The sequence below is a fragment of the Pipra filicauda genome, unplaced genomic scaffold (genome assembly GCF_003945595.2).
Source record: "Pipra filicauda isolate LSUMZ 115617 unplaced genomic scaffold, ASM394559v2 scaffold55_size4083901_pilon, whole genome shotgun sequence".
Lineage (NCBI taxonomy): Eukaryota > Metazoa > Chordata > Aves > Passeriformes > Pipridae > Pipra > Pipra filicauda.
This window is the reverse complement of record NW_024104709.1, coordinates 3,965,609-3,984,722: the sequence shown is the minus strand read 5'-3', so window position 1 is coordinate 3,984,722 and position 19,114 is coordinate 3,965,609. Positions and strand designations below refer to the sequence as shown.

The 19,114-nt window shown below is 39.6% G+C and overlaps 1 protein-coding gene across 3 annotated transcripts in view; it reads right to left on the bottom strand.

The window, feature by feature from the left end:
• The window catches only part of IPCEF1 (interaction protein for cytohesin exchange factors 1), an 85,375-nt gene that overhangs the window by 36,355 nt on the left and 29,906 nt on the right, over positions 1–19,114 (bottom strand). The window contains exons 3-4 of one of the 3 annotated variants that reach the window (XM_039387378.1): positions 6,312–6,362; positions 583–619 (exon numbers count right to left, since the gene is read on the bottom strand). In XM_039387378.1, the coding sequence (XP_039243312.1) occupies positions 583–619; positions 6,312–6,335 (61 nt within the window). In that variant the 5' untranslated portion in view covers positions 6,336–6,362. Of the gene's footprint in view, positions 1–391; positions 532–582; positions 620–763; positions 783–6,311; positions 6,363–19,114 lie in introns of those variants that run through there. The other 2 variants (XM_027716947.2, XM_027716946.2) reach the window with 2 other exon arrangements.

Here is a 19,114-nt window from a genome sequence, read left to right as displayed (position 1 = left end):
GTCAACCTTACTTAGCAATCTCAGAAAATCATCCAAGCATATCTTAAAATATACTTAGAAGTCGTTCAGTTTTACAATGGCTGTGACAGTAACACACATTCTTTTGAAAGGCATGCTGATGTTCAGAAACAAAATAGTAAGCTATAGATAATGCAGACACTAATTAATTGTAAGATACACAAGATGTAGTAAATTAAAAATACATCCTTTGATCCTTTTAAGAGAAGCATGCATATATTTTCCTTCACACAGCTGCACTGAAAAGAATACATCTATTTAAGTCAGCTAGAGAAAACTATTATGCCAAGTACATGAAAACCGCTAGTGTGTATCTCTATGCAGGCAGCTGATTCTAGCTCACTGATTACCAGCTTTGATTCAATTAACATACCACAAGGATTTAGTCCAAAGGAACAGCCCGTTGTCATTTTTCTCAGAATCAGTTCAAGAATCAGTGGAGTTAAAAAGCAGCCTTCCACCAGCTGAGTAGCAGTACAAAATCCTCACCCTCTCAAGAATAAGACACACTAAGAAAATAACAGAGGAATCCGTGAGAGAAAAGAAAAAACAATCTCTCATTACCTTGACTTTTCTTTTTTGCCTTCTGACGCAAAGGAACCTGTAAGAAATGCAGGAAGGAAAGAAAAGAGGAAATTTCAGATTGTGTTGCAACATTTGTGTAGAAAGGGGAGGGGGAAGATAGAGAAGGACGTGGTGGTGATGCTGGTGGTATATGCAGGATGGAAACACATAACCCACTCACTGCTGAAGGGACGTTAGTAGCTGAAGCATAAAATATGTTAATTAAAATTGATGTACATCTAGTTGAGCAAGAGCAAACATAATTCTATTACATGTGTCTGTCTACTAGTGCTTCCTGTTCTGCACCCACAGGCAGCTTCTACTTTACTGTGTTTGCCTGAATTGTATTCTGCATTTTGAAGTTAAAACTCCAGCATTTCAATGCTTCATTATGCTCCATAAGCCAGATTTACAAACATGGAAACACTGAAATACGTGCCAGGTGACTGATAGTCATTTAGCTCATTCTAAGAAATCCTGAAAAAGAAAAAAAATTTTTTCCTTTTTTCTTTTTTTTTATTTTAGTATAAAGCATGTGTTTTTTCCTCTGTAAGAGTTTCATAATATTTCTTAACAAAAAAAAAAAATCACACAACATATATGGAAGTTTAAAAATAACAAAATTGAATCATATTTACTCATTTGCAGTCTATATATTTCATCCTGCATAAACACATGGAAAATGAAACTAAAACAGAAGACCACAGACCAAAAAAGGAGGTCATTGAAAATGGAAGGTCTGGTTTTTGGAGTAAATTCTCCCTAGACAGGTTGGTTAGTTGTGTGATTGTGGACGAAGCACTTGACTCCTCCTTGCCTCAACCTTTCCATCTCTAGTGTGGCAACTAAAGCATTCACCTTTTTCTATTTTTAGGAAGGTTTTGAAGCCTCTGGATGACAAATGCTGGATAAAATGACATATGATTTAATATGCTGGCCACAACGTTGCTATGCAAAGCTGGTAGCTACCTGATCCGCTGCAGAGCTACGCTATGAACATCCCTAATGTAGCTCCTTTGCCTTTCCAGCTTCTCAGGAAAACAAAACCCGATTTCATATCATTCTTGAAAAATTTGATGGCTCTTCTCATAGGCAAATTAAAGGTGAGTAAAGCTAGACTGTCTGCAAATAGTAATAGAAGAGATCCCTGCCGCCAGTGTTTACAAGAGCTACAACTTTCCCTAAGCAGTGATCCTTGCAGCATGTATCACACAGTGCAGAATGTGTACTGCCATGGTGTGCTTATTTGGTGCCTAATTGAGACAACTTGAACAACCTGCTTGTGGGAAGCTTCACCAGGAATGAATAATCCCAGACTCCTGCTTAATCGTTGCATATTCTTTTTTCCTTTTTTTTCCTTTTTTTTTTTTAATTCTACCACTGCCTTTTTCTCTCTCAGACTATTCTCCATGACAACACACAAAGAAAAGCAATAAGAAAACACATCAGCTCTGTAAGAGTCTCTGTCATTTCCCCATCCTGTGCAGGCCACCCTTTGTGCCATTTCAAAGAAAGTAATGCCCTGGTGAGGACTCGTGGAAATAATATATGGCCTCAGGGAATCAGTGGGTCACACAGACAAACTAATTACTTTCCTTTAGAGAAACCCAAAATGATATTAAGAAAATTAAATATAAATCAGCTCTCCTTGCACAAAAACTAAGTAGTAAAGGCAACATCACATGATACTGTAGTGAGGTCATTTCATCTTTAACCAACATAAAGTTGTACAAGACCTGAGACAGGATGTGGCTCTCTCTACACAAGTGAGGAAAAAGCAGTCTTTCCACTAACCTTGTTGATGATCTAAAGCAAATAACATGGTCTATAGGTCACCTGTCAAGAAAGAGTTAAATACCCACATTATGTAAATCATCTGCTAGAGCCCCATTTATATCAGACTGAGGAAAAAACTGATTACCTAGTAAGAACTTGGGCTTGGTAAAAGAATTTACAAATTTGCATTTATTATTCAGTGGCAATGATGATATCCTGCTGCAAGTGGATAGGGGTGATGAACCCACTTTTCTTCATATTTTATGGGAAGATTTGGGAAATTAATGGTGGAAGAAAGGGGATTTTCTTCAGCCAGCACTGTATTTAGTTTGTCTTAATAAAATTAGTAATAAATCTGTAACAAAATCACTATTGAATGAAAATTTTTTAATTAAGATACATTTCCAGTTGTCTTTCCCAATATTCCTGAAAACTGAAGTAAATATTCAACAAATTAATACTAAACCTGGAATTTGGCAACTTTTAAATGTGTCTTAGTGTTGTTCAGAAACCCAGCTTCATCCTATAAAAAATAGCTGTTTTGCTCTGCACAAGAGAAAGCTTTTATCCCCAACTGCAGTAATAAAATCTGGCACGATTCACAAAATTGCCTTCCCAAATATTGTTGATTTATAAACAAATAAAAACAACCTCTTTCTCCAAAGCACAGTGTTTGGAGTCAGATAGATATTTTATGAAATAAACAAACAGTTTTAACTGTTTAACTATTTTCATCTCAAACCAATAGGAAACCTGCATTTAAATGAATCTACCAAAAAATTCATAAAATGCCTCACCAGCAGAGTTTGGATTCAATTTTTCACGAGAATACAACACATTAGCAAGTCTCCAGTGGCAAACCTTTCCTCAAGAAGTAAATTAAAGTTTTCCTCCTCTGAAAACTGGTTTATAAAAGTTAATAATCTTTTGTTTCAGTGAACCCGGGTTGAATATTGATTGAGAGATACTTTTAAGTTTCACTCTTATAGACATTCTTACCAGTGCAGAACAGAGAGAAAACTGTTTACGGTAGAGTTACTACCAATAAAACCAGTGGTACCAGGGGCATAACAGCTGTTTTAGATATGAATGTACTGTAAGTGGCAGACATAGTCACTGGAACAATCTGAAACTAATGGTTTTGCTTCTGACAATGGTGGATGCTTTTCTATAAAGCTCAAAGTCAGAAATTATTTATTTCATTATCGCAGGTTCAACTGAAAACAAACCAAGAACAACAGATCTATTTCTATCTTTTCTAGTTACCAGGGGAAATCTAAGAGCAATAATTCTCAGAAAGCTCTTGAATAATTGAAAAACATACATTTTTGTGCAAGACTGGCAGTAGAGAACAGGTTTAATTTTTTTTGGTAGGTTTGGGTTTACTGAGGGCTGAACAGGATGGGATAGTGATCCTGCAGAACAAGAGAGACTTCAAGCTTGCTATCCATTACTCCTCCACTTGGCAAATACACCCGTGAGCCAATTACAAAGGAACCTGTATGACTGCACATTATTCACAGCCACTTCTGTGCCAGGCAGGCTCCAGGGATGAGCAAAAGCATGAGAAAAGATGACAACTTCAGCAAAGACTTCTGTCAGTTTAGAGGTCCTATTTTTCCACAGAATCACAGTATGATTGAGCTTGAATGGACTTCAGGAGGTCATCTAAGTTCACCCCACACCTACAACTGGTTTTCCAGGACCATGTCCAGACAGCTTTTGTATATCACCAAAGGTGGAGACTCCACAGTCTCTCTTGACAACCTGTGACAGTGCTCGATCATCCTCACAGTAAAGAACTGTTCAGAGGAGACCCCCTGTGTTTCAGTTTGTGCCCATCACTTCTAGTCCTGTCACTGGGCACCACTGAAAAGAATGATAGAATTCTTAAGGTTGGAAAAGACATTTCAGATCATCAAGTCCAACTGTCAACCTGGCATTACCACCATGTCCTTTTCTTCGCACTCTCCCTTCAAGTATTTACACATTGATAAGATCCCCCTGAGCCTGTTCTCCAAGATAACAGTCCCAGCTCACTCAGTCTTCCCTTGTACTGTAGATGCTACAGTCCCTTAATTGTCCTTGGGCCTCACTGGTACCTCCACGTCTCTCTTGAACTGAGAAGTCCAGAAATGGACACAGCATTCCAGGGGCAGCCTCACCAGCACAAAATAAATTATCACCTCCCTTCACCTGCTGGTAATACTTTGTCTAATGCAGCTGAAGATACCATTTGCCTTCATTGCAGCATGGGCACGTTTCTGGCTCATATTCAACATGATGTTCACCAAGACTCTCTGGTCCTTTTCTGCAAAGCTACTTTTCAGCTCTACGGCCCCCAGCATGTACTTCCACTCGAAGTATTGTTTGTGCTCAAATGGAATAACAATATGGGATAGAAGTCAGAGGGCTGGATGGGCTTTGTCAGTCTCTCCACAAGATCTTGGATCCTGGCCCCACCAGGCAGCAAACCTCTCTAGATGGTTGGTCAGGGCCTACAGAGGGATGCCTCTGTCTCTAACAGCAGGGACTCCCCCATTGCAGTCTCACCATTTCTTCTTGGCAGCCTTGCATGGTTTACAGTTAGGTAAACTAGGTCCTTTGCTAGTAGGCACATCTGGCTTCACTTCAATTATGAGGGCAGTCAACATATTTTGCAGTTGCAAGTTCTTAGGAGGGGTAGGAGCCTTTGTCTTGATACAAGAAATAACCAACTTCCATCCTTCTCCTTCTGCAGAAGTTTTGCTTACGTTGACAGTGGGGGTAGATAGTGCCTACTTCTCAATTGCAGGTGGGGACTGATGGTCGTCAAGCTATTTTGTCTCAGAGAAGACCCTATCTCTCTCCATTTCATTTACTGTGATGCTGCACAGTCTGCACACTTCTTCCTTTGTCTCCTTCACTTGCCAGCACAGCTCCTCCAAGATAGCACAGCTCCTCCAAGATGGCACAGCTCCCACAAGACAAAGGGCCATCTCTCCTGGCCTCAAGGAGAGGTCCTGACACCTCCTGCAATCTGGGACTTGGAGGGCAGCAAACCCCCTCAAAAAAAAACAGTCTGTGTGGAAGCCTCTGCCCCAGGAGGGGCAGCTATTCCTACATCTACCTGGGGAAGCTGCCCTGTTACCACCATGCCTGAATGCAACACAGTTTCAATTGAGCCCCCCTTATTTTTCTCCTTCTTCATGCCCTGCTGCACAGACTGGTGGGTCTGCTGGCTGCACTCAGGGTAGGTTCCTCCCCACCACCAGTTAAAGGGTAATTGACCCTTCCTAATCATGGGGAGCTGTGTCAAAGGCTGTAGGTGTCTTGGATCTGGGGCAGCTGCCAGGAGCAGCCAAGGATCACACCAAGGGATGCATCTGCCTGGAGACTGAAGGGCTTGCAACATGCAAAGTCCCCAGGAGAAAAAAATGGGGTGAAATATGTATACGAAGCTGTTTCAGAGGAAAAAAAAAGTTGGTTCTACAAGGAAAAGCAGGGGCATTGGGCTAACAGTGAACACCAGGATTCATGTCACATGAAGTTCAACTCACAGTGCATGAATCTGAGAAGGCACCAAAGGCAGCTAGGATCTACAGTTATATTCTACAGAGCTATACTTTTCTTGAGCTTCCTAGGGGCTAGACAGATGTGTAGCTAAGAAAATCCTTTGCTAAGCTCGCATCTTATGTTACTGTTTTCTCATCCATTGAAGGGTAGGACTTGGAAGTGAGGGCACCCCTGGCATCAGGCACATGCAGTAGATTTAATTTCATCCTTAGAGCAGAACTGGGGTAACCTCACCACTTGGCCTGGCCTAGAAGCAAGATCTTGTTTGAATATTGATGTTGTTCACATATGCTATTCTGTTATGCTCCTCATAGTCCTCTATGATTACAAGGATACAATCCCAAGATATGACCTCCTCAGCTGATCAATAACTCTGACATAACTTCAATTATACTTACGAGAACATTGCCATCAGCTTCCATGAATGGTTTCAAAGCTTAATGGAAAAGCTGTAAAAAGAGAAAGTTTTGTGTACTTCAGCTTTGTGTTGTATTTTCATATAACATAAATCTTGGTAGTAGAGTAAAAAAAAATATTTTAATACATTTTGTTCTGCCAACTCTATCCTCCAACCCCAAAAAACCCACTTTTCCAAAGATAATGCTATGTTATGTGAACTGATTTTGCTGATTTAGAAGTCAACAAATGGTAAGTAACACTAGCTCAAAACTATCCAATGTCTTCTATGAAATAAAGAGAATAAAACTCATGGGTGTGGCTGGGGGGTTGCTCTTTGCTTGGTTGCAATGGTTTTTGGAGTTGGGTGGGGTTGGGTTTTTTAGGGTAAATGCAGAGAGAATAAATAATATTGGGAATGAATTATTTTTGTTCATTTTGGTTTTTAATCTTAAAGAAATCTATAGGATTTTGATTGCTGTTTTGGTTGAGTTATTCCCAGTGTTTTCTGGGAATGCAAATTAGGAAACCTTCTGGTTCTCCTGAATGGGATGAGACCTCATAATGGATTGTAATCTTCCTTCCTGTAGACCAAAATCTGTGTAGTCCAACAGTAGACACTAGAGTTTATTTTCCAAAGACATACCAACTTAGTGGTTATCCATTTAGGGGAGAGATCAGGTGATTTAATTTTGTTAACACAAGCACTAGTCAACTCTCTACATAATTTTCCTTTTGTTGGTAGAATGGACAGATGATGAATTGGTGCGGTGTACAAGACGAAGGAAAACATACCAATGTTTTGGTGCCAGCAAAGTTCCTATAAAACTCACCCCTCTGCATGTGAAAGAATCATTGAGGGAAATGGAAGAGGATACAAGACTCTGCTGAAGCAAGCAAGAAAGGATTTCCAGAAATAGAGCCACACTTCAGAAGAATTTCTAACAAGAACTTTTTCCTTTTACTAGAACCGATTATTTATGTGCCACTCCTCATACATAATATTTGGTTTAGTTTGAAAACAAAATCTTCCTACATAAAATAAAAACCCACCTACTGGCTTCCAGCAATTTCAAACCAAAAATAGAAAGGCAAACAAATACATATTTTTCTGGCTCTCTGTCATTTCTGTTCAAAAATAGAAAGAAGTACTTTCCATAAGTGGCTCAAGTTGAAGCAATATCATTATGAGGAGAGATGTTATGGCCAATAATTTCAAGGATGTTTAGAAATCATACCTAGTATAAACAAGCAGAGGAAACACCTTTCGTTATACAAGCACATTAACACTGAATCTCAAACACAGAGCCAGAAAGCAAGGGAATAACAGATCATATTATCGTAATTATTGAGACATGTGGCCTTTTCCCTGTTGTTTCTTCATTTCATGTGTGCCTTGGGTTTGGGGAGGAATTGCACAGCTTTGAATCAGACACAGTACCAGGAGCAAGAGGAGAAGCGCTAGTTAACTGGCAAGGAAACATTTCCGCCTGCGTGCTTTGTGCCAGAGGACCTGAAATGGATTTCAGCAATCTCTTCTCAGTGACTTTAACTCAAACTTTTGTTTAGTTTCCAGAAACTGGACAAGCAGTCTTTCAGCCAGAATCCAGTTTTCAAAGGAAGCACTGACTTCTGTCTCACTATAGTGGAGTATAATTTATTATTCCCTGTATAATGAAAGATATTTTAAAAATTACATGTTCACTACAGAAATAACTCTCAAACATTTAATCTGAATTTATTTCTCCTAAATAAACCCGAGTGAGACCAGTTACACTGTGTAATGGCCTTAGGATTTTTATATTCACTCAACTATACTCAACTGTTGCAAAACTAACATTTCAGAAGGGCATAACCTGTTTATCTCCACACTACATTAAAACAAGTCATCCCTTTCAATTTTATGCAGGTGCACAGTGGAAAAACTATATATCCTTTCTAAACAGTCGGGTAAATTAGGAGAAGGAGCTGGATAAATGTGGCCACTCAAATAGAGCTAGTTGATACCTGCCTTACTGGATGGTCCATCATGAAACTGTAGGGGCTGTCTCTATGAACCATAATCCCCCACCCCCAGTAATCTCCTCACACAGGCTGCAGCTGGTATCCCCTGATGAGCAGTGCATCTCACTTTCCCTCTGTGCAGCAGTAGGTGGTCACATTGTGTCAGCCCAGAAGCATGCTCAGGGTTGGCAGCTTTGCCAACAGAAAGGTTTCCCACCCCACAAAAGCTACGCCTGAGCTCAAGACCTTTGCAAGCCAGTGAGAGGTTGGTAAGCGACAACACTTGAGTTCATACCATCAGGAGGGTGTCCTAACTGGAGTAGCTGCAGCAGGAAAAAACTTGGGCCAGATTACCACATTTCACAGAACTCATAGTGCTGTATTACAGACTAGAGACACACGTGTGTATCCTTGTCTTGACTCAGGTGGACACTGAAATTGAAGTGGGGTATTACCCCCAGAGGTGAGTATGAGATTCTAGCTGTCTTCTAAACCCCTTCATATGCAACAAGATAAATTCTAGGAACAGAAGGAAAGGAAAACCCTCCAGCCTATAGATTAAGGTACCCACACGGAAAACATGCAACAGGATTGCAGTCTGCTGTAATGAATGTTCAATTTGCTAAAACTGAGAAGTGGAACAAACCAAAGAGAGAAAATAAAACAAGGCACAGTAAAACCTCTCCCACTTCAAAGGACTTCATAAACAATAAACCAGACTTGAATTTCTCGCTTTCTGGAAGACAAAACACAATGGATGTACTGGATAAAAGCAAAGGGGATGGATTTACATTATCAGCTTGTAAACCATACCTACATTCCTTTGGCTTTTCTTACAGGTGCCCAATATAACTCATTTAATTCCCATCTAAATTGAATACATTATGTCAAATGTGGTTTCAGCTAAAAGATTTCTAAATCAAGTTTTTGAGTGCTTTTTTGTTTTGATTTAACAACTGAATAAATTATCACTGTGCATAGCTTTATTAGTCTCACTTCTCTCCTGCTCTTCCAAGAAGAGTAGTAAACAAGTAGGTACGTGAGTAATGGCTGACGCAACAAATGTGGAAACACAGCAAGTGTCTTACCAGAAATATCTTGCAATCATAGATAGTCAAATTGACTTCATCATCTCTTCGGAAATATATAGAAATATCTCTGTAAAGATCAAAGGTAATTTGAAAGGGTGGAAAAAAGGAAAGAGATAAAAAAAGAAAACAGCGAGGTTCCAATGATTCTAGTTGCAAAAATCTATCTTACTTCATTAGTAATATTCCTCTTGGGGAAGTCAAAATCCACAAGGCCTGATGCTGTCTCTTACTAATTACAAGCTACAGCGAGTACATCAATATGCAATGATAGTGGTATAAGCCTGCCAGACATGCCTTCCAGGCATCCAACAGATGACATCCAGAGTGGACATACACCTTCGTGTTTCTGATCAAAATATTTGAGACACGCAACCTGACTCAAACTATTTGTGTTGCTGAAGCACCTTAATTGTGTGTAGCTAAGCTCCTATTCTGATGGCATTGACATAGACTACTCAAAAAGAAAATTTCTGCTTTACCAAGCACCAAGCCAGGGCTGTAGATAACCTGGAAAAAGAGCTTTAAACCTTCTGTTTACATTTCTCACACTGGTCACCAGCTTTAACCTCTATGCTTTTCTGTTTATTTGGCTGCCTGCAACAATCTGCACTTCAATGGGCAATGAATTGACAGGCAATATGAAACTAATGACAGCATTACAGAAGTTTCCCCAAAAAAATCAATTATTACTTAATCACATATCTCACCAGACATTAGGAATTGCATTGCCCCAATTTATAGCAGCGCTTGAAGCACTGTCCTGTGGCAAGGAGACAGCCTTACATAACAGTCCTAAATTATCGCATTACCTCTAACTGGGGTTCTTGTAACAATGCAGGGGGAAAATAATCAGAGTGATTGCAAGCTCATAATTGTCCTTTGGTTTACTAGAGATCAATTTAATCTGACAGAACCTTACCATTAACCACTAATTAGTCAGATCTAGTCAATTACTTAACCGGTTAATCAGCTGTCTAAATCAGATGTCTAAATCAACTATCTAACTTGTACCAGGAGTTTCTAAGCTGCAGATTTTCTCTCTCTTACTGGCTCACCAGGGAAGATGGATATTAAGCTTTGTGCTTTGCCTCAGGGCAGTGACAAACAGACGTTAAGGCACTTTTCACAAAAGTTCATGGACCATCCCATCCTGGATAATGTATCCCATCCACCCTGGTCCACATAACTCTGTGTTTCCAAATTGCGGATGAAACTACAGATTCACTATTAGCATCAGAAAGAGCAAGTCCATTAAAGATTAGTCATAAGACATAATTGTCAAAGTATACATTCAGCTTTGGCCACAATGGATAAATTCAAGCTTGTTGAACAAATGTTACACTTGGAAAAGACAAAAGGGTTCTTTTCACAGGCTTAACAGCAAGAAACTGCATTTTTCATATCTAATGCCATTATATTTTAGAATACCATTGGTTATAACCTTATTTTCAAATGCATTTCCTCAACTGCAAACAATTCAAAAAGATTTGTTCAATTCAAAACTTCTGACTCTGTTTGGGAGAAGGCCAGGAAAAACTGGAACAAAAATCACTGCTCCTGTGTTGGAGACAGAAAGGGTCTGGAGACATCACCCTGCTTGGATCATAGCCAGATCCTGTCAGTCCAGCTGGGAAGCCCAGGAGCAGCAGGTTACACATACTGACACCTCTGAACAAGCAGTTGCAGGAGTCAAACCTCACTGCCTTCTGGAGGAGAGGGGCTGGAGAGAATGTAGAGGTTCAACAGAAGATATGTGTTCCAGCTGCCTCAGTGGCCTCATAGACCAAAATGAGAAATCAAAATGACATGCTTAACAAAGTGTGTCTGCCCCAAACTCCTTGAAGTGTTGAACTGTTTCCTACTGCTGCTATGTTTGAAGGCCAAGGAAGAGTTTGCAGAAACACTGAGTGCAACACTGCAATTCTTACTGTCTTCTAGTTGTCTTTGTGTGTGTGTGTGTGTGGTATGCAATAAAAGCAGGTAAAGTTAAGTTGGCTGCAGAAATGGATGAAGAGTTAGTGCAGTTAAGGTGTAAGTAAACACTTCAGGACTAGAGAAGCACTTCCCTGGTGTTCTGCTCTCTTCCAAAAAATGCACAGATTTATGCTGCCTCAGAAGATGAAACACAGAAAGGAGGCAGGAAAAAAAAGCACAAAGCCTATAGCCCCTCCTGAGACAACCATCTAAGGGGTTTCTCGAAGCAAATCCCTTGCAAAAAGATACAGATGAGGGGAGAAGGACCGTCATTCCCTCCTCTGTTTTTTCAGAACAGTTTTTCAGCAAAGACAGTTTTGAGGGAACACTGCAATGCCCACCATGTAAAGAAAGAACAAGGGCATGTTTAGCCGCAGCACAAAGGTACAGAACTGCTGCACTACTTGCAAACATGGATTTTTGCAGTGACAAGCACCTGGGACATACTCATTGGAAGGCAGTTCTGACAAACGTTTGCTGTCATGGCATTGCTGAAGGTTTATGAATCCAATGGAAGTTAAAAATTGAAAAAATTGTGAGTTTGGAGGACAAGGTTCAGAAGAAAAAAAGAAAGAGAAAAGATATTGTTATCAAAATGAATCAGATTTCCTAAAATAAGACTAATAAAAAAAATTTCTGCCAGATAAAGCTGACATAGGTAGGTTGCCTGGCACACCCCAGATTTCAGTTCTGCCCTGTGCCATTTCAAGAATACACTGACTTTAGGGTCCTTTGCCCAGCAGAACACAATGGCATTTTCCTTTTGGAGAATTTTTACTTTTTCCCATCCAGTAGTCATTGCGATGAAAAACCTCCTGGGAGGCAGGACTCCTCAGGTGGGGAATGGCCTCCCTACAGCCTCACAGCACTACCAGGTTGCCCCAGGAGGGGATCAGTCCCCACCCACACATTGCTAAAGGCACCTTCTGAGTGGGGATAATTTGATTTCAGGCAGCAAAGCTAAGGCTAGAGCAGAAGCTTTAGCTCTTCCTGCGTTTACAGGTGTTCTCCAGGGCACTGTGGATGGTGGTTTCTCCTCTGTCCAAAAAACCCGGTTACCTGAGCAATATTTCCTGAGCTGCCACCCTGTTGAGTGATGTAACAAGGAAATCCAGTCCCATTACAACTGACACAACTGCACTGTAATATATCAGTATAACAGGAGCATGCTTTTGACTTCTGCATGTGAGACCAAAAGGCCAGCAAAAATTGCTACTGTTTGCACTCTCTGAAGCTTAGAGAAGAGTCTTCTTTCTCCCACTTGGGCACAGTTCATTTTACCAACAGCACTATACAAAAGGCCAACATTCACACTTCCAGGGAAGTGCCAAGAAAACAAGTTTTAAAAAATAAAGCAAAATGATTATGTATTTCACCAAACTTTTGCCCTTAAATTCCACCATATTATGGTTGTCACAGCACTCTACACAAAGTTAATCTGTGTCTGTCTTTCATTTTTCTTCTGAGGAGAGACTTCCTCTCTTCTGTTTTTCTTCTAAAATGTTCCCAGCTGTTTATTTCCTTTTATATTTATATAAGTGTATTCCAACATAGAGCATCTCCATTTTTTAAAGTAATTGTTATATGCATATCTTTCCAGTTTTATATAAGAAAAGCAAATAGTCAAAATAAAGTTTAGGCTTCTCAGTGATAAAAAAATAGTAATCAATACAAATTAAGTTTAGTATTATCACCTATTTAATGGCAATGTATATCTCATAGTAACTGCAGCCTCAACAGTTACTTTCACTTTTATGATCCTCTTTAAATAAATTATTTTAACTTGTTACTTCAGTTTGCCCTCTCATGCCATCTGCAATTTGGCAACAGAACCCCCACAGCAGTAAAAATAATTAATGAGAGGTAAATGCTTGGAGAAAATCAACCCCACGCTTGGTATTTCCCTTTGCAGCAGAGCTCTAATTTATACCAGTTAAAGAGTCTGAGGCTACCAGAAGGATTGGAAATGCCTGTAATTTAAATTGTCCTGGTTTAAATCAACTCACTTGAAGGTACAACTTTCAAGACTTTTTCTGACACTGGAAGAAATACTGTATTTGTCTTCCCAGCTGATCTCTCAGGCTTTACTCAAATAAGCGCCAAAATGCATCCTGTTTCTGTTGTTCTCGTGCCTTCTGACCAGATATTATAAATTAGCACATCTCTTTTGAAGAATTCTCAAGCACAACAAGGTTATAATACTCCTGTCTTCTTAATGTCTTAGAAAAGATTGGAAAGATTGAAAGAGCATTGACAAATTTGGATACAACTCCTCTAGGCACATCACTGGCAGAACACAACTGAATTTCCACCTCATGCTGGGTGGTGGTGCCTTTTAGACATGCAGGCATGACCAAAAACATCTCAGTGAGAACACAGAGGTCCAAGGGGACCATCTGAATACAGAAGTCCCACTCAATACCAGTAAGCATTTCGCTTTTCTGGGAAAGAGCTATTACTGCCCACCCTCATTGTTTTTTTCAGGGATGAATAAAAAACTTGAGGTAAGTCTAAACGTGAACAAGATAAGCGTCATGCTTAGATGCCTTTAACATGCCAGTATGACAACCTTATATCCCATCACCCAATGTGAGATACATTAAACTAAGTTGTTAACACCATAACCACGACCACAGATTTCTCATCTTCAGGTTATCATTAGTTCTACTTTGTACTTGTCTTTCATGGAAAATCTCAGACAAACCAATTTTTTCATTAAAAAAAATTGCTTTCCACAGAGATTTTATAATAGAATATATAACGAAATTTTTTAGAAACTATGAAGTTTTGAAATCTTGTTTTCTTACCATGAAAGAAAATCAAACAACATTTTTTAAAATGAAAATGTAAATTAGATAAACTGTCTAACAGCTAATGTTTATTTAGACAAAAATACTTCTTCCTGTTTTATTTCTTCACAATATTAATTCCTTCCTTGCATTAATATTTATTTTTGCTGAAACCTATAGCCCAACATAGGATGACAAAAACATAAAATGGAATCAAGCCACAATATCATCTGGCTTGACAGAAAGTTTAATATCATGGTATGACATAAAGTTTATTATGTCCTGATTTTAAATATTTATTTTTCAAATCATATTACAGTCCTTAAATTTCAATTTTATAACTTAAATTCAATTAAGCAATAATATAAAATTCACCCAACTTCATATGAAGGTTGGCACAAGAAACCCACTTCTCATGAAGTGGACAGACTTTTGACCATCAATCTGTGATTTATTGAGATAAATGAGGAAGAAAAAAAATCCATGCTATTCCAAACCACACCAGAATGCTCACTCTCAATATGCTTGTGTTGTTGGTTTTTATTAAATGTCTGCCAATCCAGCGTTTAAGCCCCAGTTCTTAGCAGAAGGAAGTGAGCTGACCGCAGTAATAGGATAAAAGTATGCTGAAATGTTGAATTCAAGGTAGCCAAGGCTGAAACTCCACAGAGCTTTAGAAGTCAGGCCAGAAGGCTGAACAGCTGTTCAACTGGTTGTCAATCAAGTTTTCAGCATATTTCATAATGTGTTGCATGTGCAACCAGTATGTTCCTACTGTGCCACATCATTAAAAGTGGAAGCAGGGGAAGCAGCAGCAGAGGAAAGGTATGGCCTCTAATTGAGCACCCAGTGTCCTTGCACATCTACAGGCAGCAATATAGGACCCAAATATAATATCATGTGATATAGTATGAAGTTATATTATGGCCCAAAAATAGGAGCAAAATAGCTCAACATGCTAAGTAGCTGTCTCTAAAACTGTACTAAGGCTTCCATCAGGACACAAACAGGCTAGAACACAACCACCATCTGAAAGTGTATCTCATCAGAAATCATCAAAGTGGAGGAACTGGAAAGAGCCCTAAGGACTCAGCAATTAGCCAGTACAAGACCCAGATGTCTGTTCTGTGGTTTCAGGAACCCAAGACCAGAGCTGAATAGCTGTGATTCACCATATTTCTAAGATTTTATCTTCACAATGTATCTTTGCTGGAAATGCAGTTTATGCTGGGTGCAGACAACACATTCAGAAGACAGAAAACTGCTGGAGGATCTTGCTTACTCCTGCAGTGGCATGTACTACACAGCAATTCAGAATACAGATTCAATCTTCATCTCAACAGGAAGAAAAGTGCTCTAAGTGTTCCGGTAGTACACTTGGGCACAACCCACAAGACTCCAGATAGAGAAAACACACAGAAATCACAGCTGAAAAGAACCATTCCATGTCGGGGTTGACAGCAAGCCTGTCAGCAGCCTGGCATTTATCGATGAAGCAGTGGACATAAACCAGATTATAGTATATCCCTGAACACAGCATGCAGAAGAATGTGGGCAACTTTCAGACAGGAAGAAGATGGAAGACAGAAATGGACTTCCTGTACTTTTTACAAGTCAGGATGACTCGACAAAAACTGTGTTTACTATTTTGCAACCAATCCTGGTGTGTGTATACATAAAAGTACCAATGGCTGGTTGACATGGATGACCTGATGGCCTGATCTATGTGTACCAATAGCAGGACGACATGTGTATGGCCTGATATATGTTTACATGAAAGGCATCAATAGAAAGTTGACATGTGTGATATGTGAAAAGTATAAATGTTCGCAACCTGTTACAATAAAGTGATTACAGCCTTCTTGTAATCCTGTCCCTGCTTTGGAAGAAGATCCTATGTCGCATTGGCCGTCCTCGACATTAACAGCGACAATTCCAGTGCACTAAATTCTAGTAAATAAATAAAGAAATAAAGATAATTTTTGTTTCTCCATTCCAGCCCCCTTCCCTTCTCTCCCAATTTCCTATTTTGCTCTTATATAAAGGGATGTTAAACAACCAGTGTGGGAAATGCTGCTTCTTACTAAGTACAAACATCTTCACACTGTTGCTTTCTGAGAAAATTTGACTATTTGACACCATCTCCTTTCCCCTTGCACTTTGTAAGATCCACACAAATCATTTAAAGACTGTATTAGGGAGCTACAGAAAATTCAAACACATAAGCAAATTACTGAGTGTCAGCTGAAACACATTAACTACAAAAGACCTGTAAGGTGAACTGAATTGCCTAGCAATTGCTTTTGCTTTAGATTAAGAGAAAATAAGCACAGTTAATATGACTCAGTTGGTACGATATTTTGATGGTGCTTGTACCCAGAAGCTGCTCCTGGAAGAACTTTATAGACTTAAATGCACCACAAAATAAGAGCATGAGTTCTCTTGAGACCTTGCAAGGAACAAGGATAACAAAGAGCTACAGAATGTAGCAAAGCAAGGAAATATGCAAAGTGATTTACAGCATTACCACTCAGAATATTGTTGAAGAAACTTTTCTGAAGTATTAGCAACAGGGACTGCAGTGTGCTTATTTCCATTGTAATGGGGTGTGTGTCAGGTACTGTAGTAACAGGGAAGAAAAGATAACTGGTCCTGGCAGATTCCAATATAAGACAGGATACAACAGTAGGATGTAGACAGGAAGCAGACAGACTCCAGGATAACAATGAGACAACAACCATCAGGATCATATATTGGGTCTTAGCATGCTTGAGGACAGACACTGCCAAGGTTTGCATTAGTCCCATAGCAAATGGCTTTGAAAAATAATGAAAGAGAATACATTCAAATGCTTGTAAAACTAAGAGAGGGATGTCAGGGAGGGAAGGATCTCAGAGAGCTGAAAATGAGAATTAAGGCTTAATGTGTTTAATGCTACTCAGAAGTGTAAATAAATAAGATGGGAGATTCGTCAAAGAACCAAAGCAAGAAAATTAAGCCTGCAGCAAGTTTCCGAATTGATATGAGGTGGTAGAATTTCTTTTGTTAATGCCAGAGAATAGGAGATTTCAGTAAAAGATGAGATAATGACAACTTGGATAACAGTATATTTCTGTGTATGGAGAGTGAAGATATTTGAAAGTTTGTTCAAAATTTAAACAATAGTTTGCAAATGAGGACACAGAACTGCTCAGACCACGATGTCATTGTCAGTAATGAGCAAGTATGACTTAGGAAAGGCTGATGTTGATCATGCTGGCTGGATCCAATTAAAGGCTGAGCCATGACATATCAGAGAGACAGGCCAAACTCTAAATTTGGTTAAAAAAAAAGACACCTCTGTGTTTAGGAGTAGATCTGTCCTTCATAGGAGGATAAGCCATGCTGGTGTTTGTGAATAAAATTACTTGGACAAAAGGTGCAGAAGAGAAATGGATCAGAGGACAGCATCATTTATTAGACCATAAAAAGTATTTTGAGGTATATCACAACCTTCTGAAAGGCATTTTGTAAGTGTTCTGGGAAAACAGGTGGAGAACCATCGGCAGACAGAATTATAGAGAGTAAGGTTTTGAGAGGAGATTTTCAGATAAAATTGAAGGTAAGTGCCAGAATAAAATTACGGCAGACCAGAGAGGGTTTTGTCCACTGATAGGATTTAACAGAAGAAATAAAAACACCCTAGCTGAGAAAGAGAGAAAAACTGGAGGAGGTTCTGGAGAAAAGCAAGGTAGGCAAGTCAAAGGAAGATGAGCTCTATCCAGATGAGGAAGCCATATCTACAGGAGGAGCAGTTAAAGAAGTATTAGGTGAGACAAAGCTATGTTATTATGCTGATTAGCTTTTTTTCTTCCCTCTTGGAAGCAATCCACAAGACCTGTTTGGAGAGAAAGGTGACAAGAACATGGAGAAAACTGAAAGCATATGCACACAGAAAGCGTGACTCAGCTAAGCCAGCGGCGGGGTATAGAGTTAGAGGAGGACAGACACAGTCTATTCACAGGACTTATGCCATAGATGCCCCACAGCAAATGCAAAAGAAACAGACACTGGAGGACAGCCAGACTGTAACTTGATGATAGGAAAGAGAAGTGAGCAATTAAAGAGTAGAGGAGGCTGCAAAAGGGAAATATTTTTAAAAATATATGTCACTAAAGCATAAACACAGTGCGCACGCTTTGATGAGCTATGTCTTTAGTTTCATGTACTGTTTTTCAGAGAAATTCTTAAGGGAAAAATGTGGCTTTGCTCCAGTTGAGAAGGAAACTGCAATGCAGAAAGGGGTAATAGGTATAGTTTCACATGCAACATTACCTCAGTGCCCATCTCCCTGTCTAGTGATTGTGTAACATGCAGCATGATTTTATCAGCATTAAGTGACGCATCAGGAAGGACATTTTCTGCTTCATCTTTATCCAAACTGGTCCTCATCTTACTAACCCACAACCACGTCACTATTAGTTTAGGTAGATCATGAGGGAGTGTGTAAGTGATGGATTTGGGGGACAAACGGAAACATCTAGAATTAACAAGGACAAAACAGAGCGTCTTAAAAAATGAGGAAGCCCTTCAACCTGTGTTGGCTCAATGCCTTCCATGGTCACCTTTCAGGGACTACACAGAGATGGTGGAGAGGATGCCATGCTGAGCATTCAGCCCCCAGCTACCTATTCAAGGAAACACACTCAAAGAAGTGAGATGCAAATGCTGCGTTCTGGCTACCGGACAGCTCTGCAAGAAATCACATCTCCCAGTATGCATGGGAACAAGTAGCAAAAAACTTGCACCAAAATTGAACATGAACATTAATAGCCTGGCATTAATGGCTCTTGCCATTTGTGAAGTGAAACAGAGCTTTCCATCACCCTGAGATAGAAAAGAGGCAGCAGTGAGGCAGCATGCTGGATAAATGCATCAAGGCAATGCAGCATCTGAAAGCAGAGAGCT